The following is a 17,260-nucleotide window of genomic DNA, read 5'->3' as shown; positions in this document are numbered from 1 at the left end:
GGGTCTAGCGCTTACTACCCGCCAGGAGGTCCAGGAACTGTTCGTCACGGAGCAGTTCTTGTGGAACTGCCCAGAGGACCTCCGACAGTTCCTCCGTGACCGAAAACCAACAGGGGCTTCTGCTACAGCCGCCCTGGCAGACGAGTATGCCAATAACAGGGCGCCTGAGCTGAAGAAGTCTGCCAGCAGCACCTGGAGAGGGGGTAAGCCCAGTCATGCCCCTGTTTCCCCGGCCCCTAGAACACAAGGGGTGTATCCCCCTGTTGCCCTCTCCAGGCAAGGACCAGACGTAAGACGTTGTCATCTATGCAACAAACCAGGACACTTTAGGGCTGAGTGTCCCCAGCGCCAAAAGACCCCATCCCAGTCCCAGAGAGCGCCCAATGTTTTGTGTGTGGGAGGGGGTGGTGGTAGGTCCCTGGACAACATCCAACCCGTCACCATAGGCCGTTCTGCGGTCATGGGACTGCGGGACACGGGCGCTGAACGAACACTGGTACGGCCTGAGGTGGTGTCCCCCCAGGACTTGGTACCAGGAAAGACTCTTTCCGTCTCCGGGGTTGGAGGCGTGGAGCCGGCACTTCCCGTTGCCATGGTGTATTTGGACTGGGGTGCTGGAAGGGGGATGCGGGAGGTGGGAGTAACGCCAAATATTCCCGCAAATGTTTTATTAGGGACCGACTTGGGGCGTCTAGTATCGCAGTATGTACCCTCTGAACCCCCAAGTTCGGCCCCCCAAGAGTGTATTGATTTGTCTGCTGCTAATGCCAACCATGTTGTATGTAGTGTGTGTCCTGCTGAGGAGGAGGGAGTGAAACCTGAGGGTAACACCTGCACAGACACAACACAAACAGGGTTAGTGAAAGCAGGTGGGGAGTGTGGGGATGCCCGCAGAGGTGCTCAGCCGGCGTGCCGTGACCTCTTGTCCTCCGGTGAGGGAGGGGGCGGGCAGGATTCTGTAGAGGGAAGCTCAGGGATGGAGAGGGGGGCAGCTACCGGCAGTGTAGGGCTCCCAGGGGTATCCAGGCTGCTGAGTATAGGCCCACTGCAGGGGGAGGAACAGGCCATGGGAGGTGGGGGTGTCCCAAGAGAGGAGCCGCCAGGTAAGACCCCAGGGCAGGAGTTCCCCACATCCGAGATGTCCAAAGGCCTAGGAAGCCTGCCTGATCGGGCGGCTTGGTCAGAAACAGAGGGGAAGCAGGCACTACCCACGGTCACAACGGTCATAGCCGCTGTCACCAGGAGTGGGAGCGCCGGAGCCCAAGGAGCCTTGCAGAGGTCCGACGGCTTCCCCACTTCTGACCAAGTGTCTGCCGGGTCAGACAGCGGCCAGGTGACATGCCCGGAGGGGCTGACAGAGGATGTGGCAGTTTCGTCGATTCTGGCCACATCAAGTCAGGAATTTCAGGCTGCGTTGGAAGCAGACGACAGCCTGAAAGCTCTCAAGGAACAGGCGGCACAGCCTCCCATGGAGTCAGACTGCGAGCGGGTGGTCTGGGACCAGGGACGGCTGTACCGGGTAACGGTCCAGCAGGGTTCACCGGAGGCGTGGCCCAGGGACCGACAGTTAGTGGTACCCTATCCGTTCAGGGCGGAATTGTTGCGGATCGCACACGAGATTCCGATGGCCAGACACCTAGGGATCACTAAAACCAAGGCCAGGATAGCTCAGCATTTCTACTGGCCTGGGATGGGAGCCGCGGTGGGTGCCTACTGCCGTTCGTGTGACACCTGTCAGAGGGTGGGGAAGGCGGGGCCGCGCCCCAAAGCCCCACTGGTAACTCTGCCAATCATCGAAGAGCCTTTCTCGAGGGTCGCTGTGGATCTTATTGGACCTCTGTCCACTCCCAGCCACTCCGGGAAATGCTTCATACTCACGGTAGTGGACTATGCCACCCGGTACCCGGAAGCGGTAGCTTTGTCGTCCATTCGGGCCGACAAGGTGGCTACCGCCTTACTGGAGATCTTCTCCAGAGTGGGTTTCCCCCAAGAAATGCTCACCGACCGAGGGACCCAGTTCATGTCGCGGCTGGTGGAGTCCCTCTGTAAGCAAATGCAGGTGCAACATCTGGTGGCCAGCCCGTATCACCCACAGACTAATGGCCTGTGTGAGCGGTTCAATGGCACCTTAAAGCAGATGCTTAAGATGTTGGTCGACTCCCACGGGAGAGACTGGGAGCGTTACCTCCCACACCTCCTATTTGCTTACCGGGAGGTTCCGCAGGCCTCAACGGGGTTCTCCCCCTTTGAGCTCCTGTACGGGCGACGGGTACGGGGCCCCCTGGCTCTGGTGAAGGAAGCATGGGAAGGGGATTTGGCCACCCCCGAGGTGTCGGTCATCGAGTATGTCGTGCGCCACCGGGACAGGATGATGGCCTTGGCAAAGCTGGTGCAGGACAATATGGCCCAGGCCCAGGCCGACCAGAAGCGGTGGTACGACCAGAATGCTTGTGAGAGGACCTACCAGGTGGGTCAAAAGGTGTGGGTACTGGTCCCCGTACCACAGAACAAGCTTCAGGCAGCCTGGGAAGGTCCCTACTTCGTGCACCAGAAACTCAATGCCGTCACCTATCTGGTCACCCTGGATCACGCCCGTGGAAGGAGGAAGGCCTTCCACGTGAACATGATGAAGGCTCATCATGAGCGGGAAGCGACTGCCCACCCAGTGTGCAACCTTCCCGAGGAAGGAGAGGTAGAAACCCTCCTGGATCTGCTCACCCAAGCCAAGGCGGGTGGGTCCATCGAGGATGTGGGGGTTGGCCACCAGCTCACGGAGGACCAACGGTCCCAGCTGGGGACCACCCTGCACCCCTTCCGGGGGCTGTTCAGCAGCCTGCCCGGAAGGACTGAGATGGCTGTCCACGACGTGGACACTGGCGATCACCCGCCGATCCGGCGTTCAGCATATCGGGTCTCTTTCGAGGTGCAGGGAAACATGCGCCAAGAGATAGACGAGATGCTGAAGCTGGGGGTGATCCAGGCATCCAGCAGCGCGTGGGCCTCGCCTGTAGTCCTCGTACCAAAGAAGGACCGAACTACACGGTTCTGCGTGGACTACCGGGGGCTCAACGCTGTAACGGCCACCGATGCGTTCCCCATACCACGCATCGATGACCTGCTCGATCGGATGGCCGGGGCTAAGTACCTGACCATCATGGATCTGAGCCGGGGGTACTGGCAGATTCCTCTGACCCCCGCGGCAAGGGAACGCTCTGCCTTTATCACCCCTTTTGGACTGTACGAGTCCACAGTGATGCCATTCGGCATGAAGAATGCCCCTGCCACTTTTCAGCGGATGGTCAATACGCTGCTTGAGGTACTTGAAGGGTACGCGGCTGCGTACTTGGACGATATTGCAGTCTTCAGTCCCACTTGGGAGGATCACCTAGAGCACCTGCGGCAGGTGCTCGGTCGGATCCACCGGGCAGGCTTGACCATCAAGCCGGAAAAGTGCCAGCTGGGCATGAGTGAGGTCCTCTACCTGGGTCACCGGGTAGGCGGGGGGGTTCTGAAGCCAGAACCGGGGAAAGTGGATGCCATCGCATCCTGGCCCACTCCTAGGACCAAAAAGCAGGTGATGTCCTTCTTGGGGACCGCCGGGTACTATAGGAGGTTCGTCCCACACTATAGCATCCTGGCCAAGCCCCTGACGGACCTCACCAAGAAGAAGCTGCCCGTCGCAGTCGACTGGACAGTCGCCTGCGAGACAGCTTTCGGGGCACTCAAGGCCGCCCTAAGTAGCTCCCCTGTACTGCAAGCTGCCGACTTCGACCGGCCGTTTGTGGTACAGACCGACGCCAGTGACTTTGGCCTCGGTGCTGTGCTAAGTCAGGTCAACACGACAGGCCAGGAACATCCTGTCTTGTACCTGAGCAGGAAGCTACTGCCCCGGGAGGTGGCTTACTCCACGGTGGAAAAAGAATGCCTGGCAATTGTATGGGCCCTGCAGCGTCTGCAGCCCTACTTGTACGGGAGCCATTTCACCGTGGAGACGGACCACAACCCCCTCAGCTGGTTACACACGGTCTCTGGGTCGAATGGCAGGTTGCTACGCTGGAGCCTCGCTCTCCAGCAGTACCACTTCTCCATTCGCCACAGAAGAGGCCGTGACCACGGTAACGCTGACGGGTTATCCCGGCAAGGGGAGGGTGCAGAAGGACGCACGGGGGAACACAGGAATGTGCTACCCCCTCGCGCCCTCGTATAGGGGGAGGTGTGATGAACCTGTAGCCGCCATCTTGGTAATGATAAATCATATCCAGGGATGGCCACACTTCAGCAGCCCCCACCCTTGGGACCTTCTGTTAAAACGTCAACTAGATAGTTTCCCCCCATCCAGGCTCCTGTAAGATAAGAAGCCTACTTAACACTTGAATGCTAGGAGCTTCAAAGACTTCGAGAGGAAACACAGCCAGCAGGGGGGGGTGCTTCGTCTATCTGTACCTGACCATTTGTCCCATAGGACTAGTTTCTTTGTCTGTCACAAGCATGGAGGCATAAGATATAGAAACATGAATAGTACACGCATGTTGCGTGGGATGGGCCAATAAAAAAATATCACGGCGTCCCGGAGCCATTGCGCACACAAGCCTCCGCGGTAGACGTTTGTACGTGCTCTGGAAGCCAAGATATAGCGCGGAGCCATTCCTGAGGACCGTATGGTATCATAATTGATATCAAAAGGTCGGTTACGGCGGCCCGAATCCATGGGAACCCCTGGGGGTATCATGAGACCATCCCAGAAGAAGTTATTGGGTTCCATAGAATTTGGGCTTCTGATCGAAGTTAGACCTGAGGGTGGAGACTGAGTCAGCTGACCTCACCAGCAGTGGGCGGGACAGGGCAGGTAAGATAGCAGGACAGACAAGAGACAAGTCAGTCTTGACCCAAGAGTGGTGTGCTGAACATCTGAGCACCAGCTGAGGCCACCAAGGGGAGGAGCAGTTTGACCATGCGGTGGTAGGCCTCAGCCTGTAACAAAGAACCGTGCCTGCGACCGCAGAATCCTCTCCCTGCGTCACAAGAAAATCAAGAAACCGGTAACTGATATGCTGTGGTGATTCTGTGTGTTGTATTCCATTGTTGTATAGTTTAGCCTGACCTTATACCTGTGTATATTTAGTTGTATATCGTGTATCTAGTGTATTATTATAATCAATTACCTCAAGTAATTGTGGGCCTGCCTTTTATTCTGCATAACGAACGCACGTCCGTGTGAGCTCGGCTCAAGCCAAAACGCTACCCAGGGTTGGTTCCTGACCCGATATAGGCCCATTCACGGACTGGGCGTATATCTAAAATAGGGACTGGTGGCAGCATACCAACTGGGGATTGGGGAAGGCTGGTAGTGACGGTCGGAGGTTCAGATATATATATTCCTGGCGCGGCCAAGGAAGATATATATACCGCCCTCACTACAGAGGGCCCCGATACCCAGTAGGTTACAGGACAGTCTCCCTGGCGACCGCTTATCCTAGGTGCAGTTCCTTGACTGACCTGAGGCTAAGAGGGCGCTAGCGAGTTGTGCTGTGTAGTGACGTTACGGTTTAGTGACGTTGAAGGGATAACACACTACCGTGTTCCCTGCGCTGGTTGCAGCTTCCTGGCACTACTTTCTCTAGGTGCAGTACCTTGACTGACCTGAGAGGTAAGGGGGCGCCAGAGAGCTGCACCCACCGGCCGGCTTTCATCACAGTCCCGAATACTATATATAATACTATAAGTATGGCCGCATGGTGGTGGGTGTGGGGGAGCAGCAGCGGTGGATCAGCGGGGCACAGGAGGCAGCAGCCACTTGCTGCAGCCTACGCTGTGCCCGCTACTAAAGAAAATGAATATTCCCTGCTCCCCAAGCCCATGGGCGTGGAGAGCAATGAATATTCATTTTTCTTAATGGCCGGCACACTGGAGCCGCAGCATGGCTCCTGCTGCCGCTCTGCGGTCTGTGTTCCCGCTATTAAAGCTCATGAATATTCCCTACAACCCACTCCCATGGGTTGTAGTGAATATCCATGGTCTTTAATAGCGGGCACACTGACCACAGAGCGGCAGCAGGAGCCGCGCTGCGGTACAGTGTGCCGGCTAATGAAGAGACTGAATGGTCACTGCTCCCCACGCACAGAGTGCCGGCGTGGGAAGCAGTGACTATTCCAGCACAGCGTCTCATACTGTGTGAGGGCGCATGTCAGGGACGCCATGCGCTGCTCACACAGTGAGAGTGTCGGCAGCAGAGAGGGACAGCGCTGGAGGAGAGAGGAGGTGAGCATGAGTGTTTCTTTTTTTTTTTGTAGGCAGCGTGATGGGGGCTCAGAGGATGCCATACATACCAGGATGGGGCTCAGAAGGTGTTATACATACCAGGATGGGGGCTCAAGGGGTGCCATGCACACCGGGACGGGGGGGGGGGGGAATCAAGGGGTGCCATGCATACCAGGATGGGATGGGGGCCACTTATACCAGGAAGGAGGGACCATATATACCAGGATGGAGGATATTAACAGAACTGGGGGACATTACCCCAATACCAGTGTCAGCAGCAGACCCCCCTCTCCCATAACAGGGCATCATGACCACATTTTTTGCTTAAATATTTTTTTCCTAATTTCCTCCTTTAAAACCTAGGTGCGTCTTATGGTCCGGTGCGCCTTATAGTCCGAAAAATACGGTATATATATTTTTTTGCCTAAAATACAAAAGGAAATGTGTCATCTTTAACTTTAGGCCTTTTAGAGATCATTTAAAGGGGTTGTCCACTACTTGGGCAACCCCTTCTTGAAATAAATGTTCACCTAAATAAAATATTAAAACCTATACTCACCTCCTGTGCTGGCGCCATTGCTCTTCCCGGGGCTCCAGTGTCATGTGACCCCGGCGCCCAATCAGCGCTAGCATCACTGTCCCCGCCTTTGTACGAACAGAACACAAAGAGAAAGTCCGGGCTGCAGCTGATCTCTGACTTCCTCTTCATGTTCAATTTGTATGTAGGCGGGGACAGTGAGGCCAGCGCTGATTGGGCGCTGGGGTCACGTGTCACAACATCACAGCAGCCCCCGGGAAAGCGAGTGACGACACAGCGGGAACGATGCCAGCGCGGGAGGTGAGTATAGGTTTTCTTGTTTCATCGGGGCCAAACGTGGGGTATGAGAAGGAGTTGTCCAACTTGTGGACAACTTCTTTAATCTTCAACTTACTTAACTATTCACAATGACTGTAGTTTTGAGCAGGGGTGCCCAAATTTTACATGTCATTGTAGTAGTAACAAATAGAAAATGCTCTAATGCCAGACAATGTGAAAGTTTATTGACTTCTAGGAAGTGTCATATCACTGAAATGTTGCAGCATTTCCTCCTAAAGCGCCTCGCCCCCCCCAACCCCACCCCCAAAAAAATAAATAAAATGTACGGCTGATGTTAGTTTACAGACAGCACAGCCAGTCATACCATGAATACCAGCAGCCCCCAACAGACCCCAGTAATTAATAATGAAGTCATTAATTTTGATGGGAAAAACAACAATTCTTCCCGTTCTTGGATGCAGTCAGTGCACAAAGCCTACGGCTAAGTTCAGACAAGCACTGAATTTTGCTGACCAGTCACATTCATAAACAGCGGACATGTCTGCCTCAGTGTGCTCGCCCAGATAGCGGACGGTTGCAGGTGCTGCCTATTATTTACATGCACCAGTCTGTTCTGTAAATCGGACCAGAATACTGAGCGCTGACATTTTTTGCATACGGATCAAAAATCTCCCGTGTGCACTAGCACAACAGCCGAACATTAGTATAGTGTGACAGCACATGACCCAAGGATGTCTGTCAGGAAAGGAACTCCGCCGCCAGTGACGGAACTCCGCCGCCAGTGACGGAACTCCGCCGCCAGTGACGGAACTCCGCCGCCAGTGACGGAACTCCGCCGCCGATAACATTGCACCATAATGGAAGTGAATCAATAAGAAAAAATAATAATATAGTTATGTGTCCAGAAAAAACATATACTCCTATGCAAATGAGACATAACTAAGTGTATATAGATTCAACCAAGGTTTATTATAGAATTATACAAACATAAAATGAACATTAAAGGGGGAACACCTACAAAAATAGAAATGAAAAGCTGAAGGTGAAGAGATAGGTGGAGTATCTATGGCTGCATAGTGGTAAGTAAATGCACATACAGTTGCTGTCTGAGTATCAGTGCACATATGGTTGTGGCCAGATGAATCAAGGTATAATGGATACAACTGGAGGAACATCTAGCTGCATATGAATAAATAGTATTCACATTCATGCGTATAAGCATTACATGCATAGAGCGGAGTGTAAAACAGCAAGTATACGGTGTGATCACATAAAAGTATTGTGAAACCAATATTAAAATATAATAAACATTAAATATAAGTGTGAAGTATTGGTCAGAGTAACAGCCATGTGGAGTAGTACAGAAAGTGACATGTGCCGATATGTAAATATCTGGTATAGTCACAAGATGCAAAGATGAGGTTTTGGAAAATTGTTTAAATGGTGCAGTATAGTCACCAGCAGCAATTTCACTCATAAATATATAAATATGCAGCATATCATAGGTTAGACATATATTAACATCCAGCACCCAGAGAAGGGGCCCAACGCGCGTTTCACTGATGGCTTTGACGATCGTTTCTCAATACTTTTATGTGATCACACTGTATACTTGCTGTTTTTCCACTCAGCTCTATACATTTATTTCTCTGCATGTAAGGCCACTGCCCCACTACCAGTATTCGGTCAGTATTTTTTCTCATGAGTGGAAGCCAAAACCAGGAGTGGGTGATAAATGCAGAATTGGTGACTTGTTTCTATTATACCTTTTCTCTGATTGTTCCTCAGATGGTTTTGGCTCCCACTCCTGAGAAAAATACTGACCGAATACTGATAGTGGGGCCGTGGCCTAATGCGCAAATACTCTTTATTCATATACAGCCAGATGTTCCTCCAGTTGTATCCATTATACCTTGATTCATCCAGCCACAACCATATGTGCACTGATACACAGCAACTATATGCAGCTATAGCTACTCCACATATCCCTTCACCTTTTTATTTTTGTAGGTGTACCCCTTTTAAATGTTCATTTTATATTTGTATAATTCTATAATAAACTTTGTTTGAATCTATATACACTTATTTATGTCTCATTTACATAGGAGTATATAATGTAAGTGAATGTAAAAAATAAACCAAAAAACTTCATTACTCACCCTCCCCGGGTCCAGCTCTGCTCCCGCTGTCCAGTATCGGCTGCGGCGCTGCCAACCCATTCACAGTGCAGCAGCCAATCAGCTCGGGCAGACCCGCTGAACTCACTGACTGCTGCCGTGCCGTACAGAGAAAGTCAGCGCTGCAGACAATAACAGATCGGGAGCAGCGGAGGAGACTCCTCGAGTAAAGCACAGTTTTTGTTAGTTTTATTTTTTTATAACAAACTGCAGCAAGAGACAAAGGTTTTCTGAAAGCGGACAACCCCCTTTATTCATGTGTTTTTGGATAACTATATGGCAGTATGGCGCCATTATAGCGGCTGCAGGGTTTGTCATTAAGAATTAATATGAAGCTCCTGATGCAAAATCTCCAACAGGGCCCCCAGTTATCACCGGTCTTTACGGCTTCTCTTCTCTATTGGGACCGGGTGTGACCACTACAGTGACCACCACACATACTGTAACTGCACTGCTGGCACACCTGTAGTGGTGGCATGTCACACAGAGGGGGAAGCACTGCTACCCTGAGGATACACAAGTGCAGGGGCATGGGCGATGGTGAGGGGGGCGCAGAAGTGGAGCAATGGTGGTAGCAAAGGTGGTGACATGGGGGGGGGGGGCGCAGGGGGCACAGAGGTGGTGACATGGGGGGCCGCAGAGGCGGTGACATAGGGGGGGGCGCAGAGGCGGTGACATAGGGGGGGAGGGGAGGCCGCAGAGGCGGTGACATGGGGGGGGCCGCAGAGGTGGTGACATGGGGGGGGCCGCAGAGGTGGTGACATGGGGGGGGCCGCAGAGGTGGTGACATGGGGGGGGCTGGCCGCAGAGGTGGTGACATGGGGGGGGCCGGCCGCAGAGGTGGTGACATGGGGGGGGCCGGCCGCAGAGGTGGTGACATGGGGGGGGCCGCAGAGGTGGTGACATGGGGGGGCCGGCCGCAGAGGTGGTGACATGGGGGGGCCGGCCGCAGAGGTGGTGACACGGGGGGGCCGGCCGCAGAGGTGGTGACATGGGGGGGCCGGCCGCAGAGGTGGTGACATGGGGGGGCCGGCCGCAGAGGTGGTGACATGGGGGGGCCGGCCGCAGAGGTGGTGACATGGGGGGGCCGGCCGCAGAGGTGGTGACATGGGGGGGCCGGCCGCAGAGGCGGTGACATGGGGGGGGGCGCAGAGGCGGTGACATGGGGGGGGGCGCAGAGGCGGTGACATGGGGGGGGAGGGGAGGCCGCAGAGGCAGTGACATGGGGGGGGCCGGCCGCAGAGGTGGTGACATGGGGGGGGCCGGCCGCAGAGGTGGTGACATGGGGGGGCCGGCCGCAGAGGTGGTGACATGGGGGGGGGCGGCCGCAGAGGCGGTGACATGGGGGGGCCGGCCGCAGAGGCGGTGACATGGGGGGGGGCCGGCCGCAGAGGCGGTGACAAGGTGATATGGTGGGCAGAGGAGGCGATATGAGGGGGGTGCAGAGGTAACAAGGGGCACAGAAGTGATATGGTGGGTGGGGGAGTGCAGAGGTCGTATAGGTGCGGAGCACAGATGTAAACCGAGGTAATAAGGGGCACAGAGGTAATACGGAGGTGATGCTGAGGTGATATGGTGGGTAGGGGGCACAGAGGTGACATGGTGGGTGGGGGGCACAGAGGTGGCACAGAGGTGATGCAGCAGGCGTCCCCGGTCACCCACATGCAGTGCCCGGCCGTGTGCACAGTGCGGCCCCTGCCCCGGTACTGGCCGGTGCCGTCAGGTGAGGTGCTGCACCCCGTGCGGTCTCACCGTCATGTCTCCTCCCGCTCTCGCACGCCCGGACGCGGCTCCCGCCTCTTCTAATGGCTTCACGGTAAACTCCTCAACTTCGTCGTTTTTAGGAACTTTTCCCTTCTGGGTTTCCAATAATTTTTTTTTTTCTTTACAAACTTCCTGGGAGGGGACAGGAAAAGTACCCGAGCGAGGAAGGAGGAACCGGCGGGGAGGAGGAGGGAGGTCGCAGAGGAAGTGCACGCTGACTGCAGGAACTGGCACACTGTGCCGGAGCTGCTGCCACACCGTGCACATACCGGGCAGGAAGAGAGCCCGTCTGCAGCGCCTGTGAGACGACAACTCCCAGCATACTGGCCATAATGGGGGCAGTAGTGTCACAAGGCCTTGTGGTTAACCAGAAGTTTGGAGGAGCTGCTGGGACTTGTAGTGTTATCAGTCATGGCATTGCTTTCATGCTATTCCTTATGGGGCTGGTGGCTCATTGTCCGACCATGCAGGTGACCTGACGTCTGTATGGCGGCACAGAGGACCCTATTACAGACACCCGGGCAGGGCGTTGTGAGCCGCACCTGGAAACCACTGGCTGTGGGTACAATCATAGGGCTTAGCTCTGCTGCCCCAGGACATGGCAGTCAGTGACAGTCAGGGTCTGTGTGCATCAGATGAACTGTACCTTATATGTTGATCGAAAAAGTCACCACCGCACTAGACTATTTTACTGACAGCATAGTGTAATAAGCTGCTCCACGCCCGCCTGCTGTGCGGACCGGCACACGGTATTTTCTCTCTCAGTCAGACGTCCGTTTTCCGCATACAAGTTCTATGTATCTTTTTCACCGATAGGACCCGTACCCATTATAGTCTATGAGGCTGTTCACACCTCCTTTTTTTATCTAAGTTATGGATCAAATTTGACCATTCAAGTCAACAGGTCGGTGAAGATCTCTGACAGCCCGCACTGCCATCCCTGTGTCATCCACGCAGGAGACCCTTCAGGAAAACCAGGTGTGTTCCCTAAAGTGTCCTTTCTGACGTCTCTGGACGTCCTTTGCAGCAGCTTTGCCGCTGTCGTTGTTTTCTAACATACCATATATAACATAACAATCAGCTTCCAAGCAGAAGCCGCCAGGAGAATGGACCGGTCACGTCTTGCACAGCTTCCGAAGCCCAAAGTGGTTACAAGAAGTTACAAAAGATGAAACATGCACAGCAATGTCTTTTTGACCTTACAGTGATTATGTTGAATCTTTTTGTAATTTTTTAGGGCTTTTCTGAAAAAAAAAGTTGTGTGCACATATCCTAATGGATAGAAGAATCCTGGATGTCTTGGTTTTTGTGCAGTCATGAAGAACTGATTTCACACTGATGTGATAACGGAGACATGGGCTAGAAGTGGATGGAAATCTCTGACGTCTGAATGAGACCTAAGCTTTACAAGTTCCTCTAGAATCCTAAGGGGCATTCAGACGTGAGTTTTTCTCAGAAGATCTCAGTGTTTTCATGGCTAGAACTCGTATCTATTCTAGTCTGTGGGGCTGTTCACATGTCCATGTTGTCTTCCGGACTTGGTGAGAAATATAAAATCACTGAGACAGGACCGATTTTGATCCAAGTCTCAGATCAAACTCGCCAATGCAAGTCTATGAGTTCAGGAAAAAGTTAGCACTCTGTTGTCATCCATGTACTGTCCGTTTTCATGGACTGTTTTATTTGAGAAGCTTGAAAAACCTGAATCATCTTTTTTTCATCTGAGAAATACTTCTGAAACTCTAACGAAACTGTGATGGTAAAAACAAACACTGACCAAACATAATTTCACACAAAACCTGAAAAATGGGCTGGACAAAATTGGCACCTTTCCAAAATTGTGGGTAAACAACTTTGTTTCAAGCATGTGATGCCCATTCAAACTCACCTGTGGCAAGTAACAGGTGTAGGCAATATGAAAATCACACCTGTAACCAGATAAAATGGGGAGAAGTTGAGTGAATCTTTGCATTGTGTCTGTGCGCCACACTAAGCATGGAGAACAGAAAGAGGAGAAGAGAACTGTCTGAGGACTTGAACCAAAATTGTTGAAAAATATCAACAATCTCAAGGTTACAAGTCCGTATCCAAAGATCTTGATGTTCCTTTGTCTATGGTGCGCAACATAATCAAGAAGATTACAACCCATGGCATTGTAGCTAATCTCCCTGGACGGTGGTTAAAAATTGATGAAAGGTTGCAACGCAGGATAGTCCTGATGGTGGATAAGCATATCCAATGAAGTTCCAAAGAAATTCAAGCTCTCCTGCAGGCTCAGGGTGCATGAGTGTCAGCGCTAACTATCCGTCGACATTTGAATGAAATTAAATGCTATGGCAGGAGACCCAGGAGGACCCCGCTGCTGACAGAGTTATAAAAAGCTAGACTGCAGTTTGCCAAAATGTACGTGATTAAGCTAAAATCCTTCTGGGAAAGCGTTTGTGGACAGATGAGACCAGGATAGAAATTTTTGGTAAAACATATCATTCTACTGTTTACTGAAAACGGAATGAGGCCTACAAAGAAAAGAACACATTACCTACAGTCAAATATGTTGGAGGTTTGAAGATGTTTTGGGGTTGTTTTGCTGCCTCTGGCACTGGGTGCCTTGACTGTGTGCAAGGCAACATTAAATCTGAAGATAACCAACAGATTTTGGGTCGCAATGTAGTGTCCTGTGTCAGAAAGCTGGGTTTGCGTCCTAGGTCATGGGTCTTCCAGCAGGACAATGACCCCAAACATACTTCAAGAAGCACCCAGAAATGGATGGAAACAAAGCGCTGGAGAGTTCTGAAGTGGCAGCAATGAGTCCCGATCTAAATCCCATTGAACATCTGTGGAGAGATCTTAAAATTTCTGTTGGGAGAAGGCGCCTTCAAATATGAGAGACCCGGAGCAGTTTACAAAAGAAGAGTGGTCCAAAATTCCAGGTGAGAGGTGTAAGAAGCTTGTGGATGGTTATAGGAAGCAATTGATTTCAGTTATTTATTCCAAAGGGTATGCAACCAAATATTAAGTTGAGGGTGTCAACAATTTTGTCCAGAGCATTTTTGGGGTTTTGTGTGAAATTATGTCCAATTTGTCTTTTTTTCTCTGTTTTTCTGTTGCTCCAATACACATAAAGGAAATAAACGTGTATAACAAAACGTGTAATTGCAATAATTTTCTGGGAGAAATACTTAATTTTCTGGTACAATTTCAAGGGTGCCAACACTTTCAGCCATGACTGTATATCGTTCAGAAGAAGAGACAGGCAATTGAGACTGGTCATAACAGAGCACATCTGATTTGCCAGTGTACAGAATTCTGCAGCTTGCTTTGACTTGTGAAACATAAAAAATCCAAAAGCCAAATAGTTGACCAAATTGAGAAAATGAGTTTTAGGCAAACTGAATGCATTTCAGGAAAAAAAAATGACTCCAGAGTTAAAGGGAATCTGTCACCACTTTGGAGTTATCAGACCTCTATTATGGGCATACAGGGTATAGAAAAGTAAATCTATGCATGCCTGTATGGCCCATAGTAGAGGTCTGAATGCAGAGAAATGTAGTTTTATCTTCTTGGTTTTTCACAAGCTATCCCCGCCCATCTGCTTATTATCCCACCAATTCCCCGCCTATGTCCACTTTTACCATATTTCCCCCCTTCCACGCACGTCACAGGGCGCTGTGACGTGCGGTTTTTTCCCTCACCTCTCGGCGCATTCGAAAAGCGCGGCTCACAGGGAGCACGCTTTGTTTTTTCCCGGGCCCGTTTGGCTGAGCACAGTGCAGCGGTGCTCTATTGCGCAGGCGCCGGCGAGTCACTGTAACATCACAGCGCCTGCGCAATAGAGCACTGCTGCATTGTGCTCAGCCAAACGGGCCCAGGAAAAAACAAAGCGAGCTCCCTGTGAGCCACGCTTTGCGCATGCGTCGGGAGGTGAGGGAAAAAAGCGCACGTCACAGGGCCCTGTGACGTGCGTGGAGGGGGGGAAATATGGTAAACGAGCACATAGGCAGGGATTTGGTGGAATAATAAGCAGATGGGCGGGGATAGTTTGGCATCCGGAGGACACCAAGCCTGTGAAACACCAAGAAGATAAAACTACATTTCTCTGCATTCAGACCTCTACTATGGGCCATACAGGTATGTATAGATTTACTTTTCTATACTCTGTATGCCCATAGTAGAGGTCTGATAACTCCAAAGTGGTGACAGATTCCCTTTAAAGAGAGCCTTTCACTAAATTTGTCATGTTGAACTGGACAAACAATGGAATAGTGGCTGCAGAGTGAAATAAAATGTTTTTAATTTCACCTCTTCGTTGCAGAGATATTAGCAATCAAAGTATTTAGCACCTAATGCGTTACCACTCATTTGGACTTAAGAAAGTTATCAGATAGTTTTCACTTCTCCCTGTATGATGTTGACCAAGCATAAGCAGACAGCAACACTTCACTTAAAAGACAGAAGAACATACCCCCACCATAGCTTAGAGGAAATTTCTCAGTAGGGTTTGTAATGTGACACATGGAAACTCAGCTGCACTGCCCCTCCCCCACACTGACTCATGCAGGAGGTTAGACCAGGAGATCAGAGCTGTGTCATTACATCTCACACATTGAGAAACCTGCTCTAAGCTACTGTGGGGGCATGTTGAGTCAGGAGAGTACAAGCTTTGAGAATACAGTTCTCTTAGGTACATTGGCACATTTTGGGGCACATGAAAAATGAATAAAGCAATATAATTACAAAGTAACAACTCAGGTTCACTTTAACATATAGTATTAATGTGGGATTGCTCTTCAAACTGTGACGTCATCATTGAAGCCAAAATAATTTATCTTTTCTCATGGCAGAAATTAGAGACTTAGTACTGCCAAAATCAGATGCCCAGCATCCCCCCCCGATCATCTGCTCCTGGTGCAGCCAGAAGTGCTCAATTGTATAGCTACACAGCTCCATCAGCGGCATAGTGGCTACAGTCAGGTACTGCACTTCGACACGCTATTTCGAATCAATGAGGTGGATGTGCAGTACCTAGCCACGGCCACTATACAATTGATGGCGCTGTGCAGCTTCGCAACTCAGCACATCCATCCAGCACCGAGAACAGCTGTTCAGTGGGAGTACCAGGTGTCACACCCCCACCGATCAGATATTGATGACCTATCCTAAGAATAGGCCATTAATATAAAAGTCACGGGCCCTGGACAACCCCTTTAATAAATGTGTATTGCACAAACAATATCAGCCAGTGGAAGGCTTCATTATGGCACTTACCTGTTTGTGATTGGCCATGGTGTTCAGGTACAGATCAATGTCACAGTCCTCTTCGTATTCTGAATTGCTATCAGCAGGCGAGTATTCACCGTCCTGCACATGTATAATTCCTGTAGTGAATGACTTTTCATCTGAAGGTGACTTAGAGCGAGGAGACATTATTACATTGTGAAGCATCTCACAAGCATCAGACAAGTCTAATTCCTTCAGGTCATAGGTGATATACTCTGGAGAAGGGGGGCTCTGATAATCCTTCTGAAAGGTATGTTTTGAAGCTATTTGTAGCTCCACAGAACCCGTTTTCCTGTTCTCCGATGGAGTATGAGGCCTGCTTCTTGCTTCTGGTGGACATTCACTCCCATCCAAGATACTCTGAGACGTTGGCTCTTTTCGGGCATCCATATCATGTGAATCGTTGCAGTTGTTTTCTGCTGGTTCTGAAGTAACATTTGTGGACGTCTCGATGACGGTTCTAGTTGGCTTTAGCACAACTTTGGACAGCGGGCTTTCAGTGCCACTATACCATGCCACAAGTACTTGGTTCTGTGGCTCTGGCCTGAAACAAGAAAGAGGACCTGCTGGCTTATACAGAGACCTTCCTGGGTGATACTTTGGTTCTTCGTTACTGTCGGCCTTTTCTGGAGAAGAACTTGATGATGGTGGATGTGATGGTTGTAGACTTTCCTCTTCATAAGGGCCATCTCTGTTGTTTAGTTCTATCATTCCTTTAGAAGGAGATTTCTCAAGTTTGGAGTGCTGAGATACCGGCTTTTCTAATACTGAAGATTCTACCCTAGGGGATTTTTTCATTGGTGAGCTTACGGTGTCATTATGGACGATCTCAGGTGCTCTGGGGTTATGTAAATCCTTCAGATTACTATGATTAGGCTCACTTAAATGAGCATATGATTTGGGGGAGCTGCTAAAATTTGAGGAGGGGGTTTGTATCCTTTCCAGTTCCCATTTCATAAATTCAGGT

At 51.1% G+C, this 17,260-nt stretch overlaps 1 protein-coding gene across 2 annotated transcripts in view; it reads right to left on the bottom strand.

The window, feature by feature from the left end:
• Positions 1-11,284, bottom strand: part of TRIOBP (TRIO and F-actin binding protein) — a 58,119-nt gene extending 46,835 nt beyond the window's left edge. For both annotated transcript variants that reach the window (XM_073644270.1, XM_073644271.1), the window contains exon 1: positions 11,005-11,284. In XM_073644270.1, coding sequence (XP_073500371.1) covers positions 11,005-11,283 — 279 coding nt within the window. In that variant the 5' untranslated portion in view covers position 11,284. The remainder of the gene's footprint in view (positions 1-11,004) is intronic.
• Between the last annotated feature and the right edge of the window lie 5,976 nt (positions 11,285-17,260).

The sequence above is a fragment of the Phyllobates terribilis genome, unplaced genomic scaffold (assembly GCF_046119375.1).
Source record: "Phyllobates terribilis strain yellow unplaced genomic scaffold, ASM4611937v1 Scaffold_8__6_contigs__length_399053987, whole genome shotgun sequence".
NCBI classification, from domain to species: Eukaryota; Metazoa; Chordata; class Amphibia; order Anura; family Dendrobatidae; genus Phyllobates; species Phyllobates terribilis.
The sequence above is the reverse complement of the archived record's forward strand: the minus strand, read 5'-3'. Positions and strand labels throughout refer to the sequence as shown.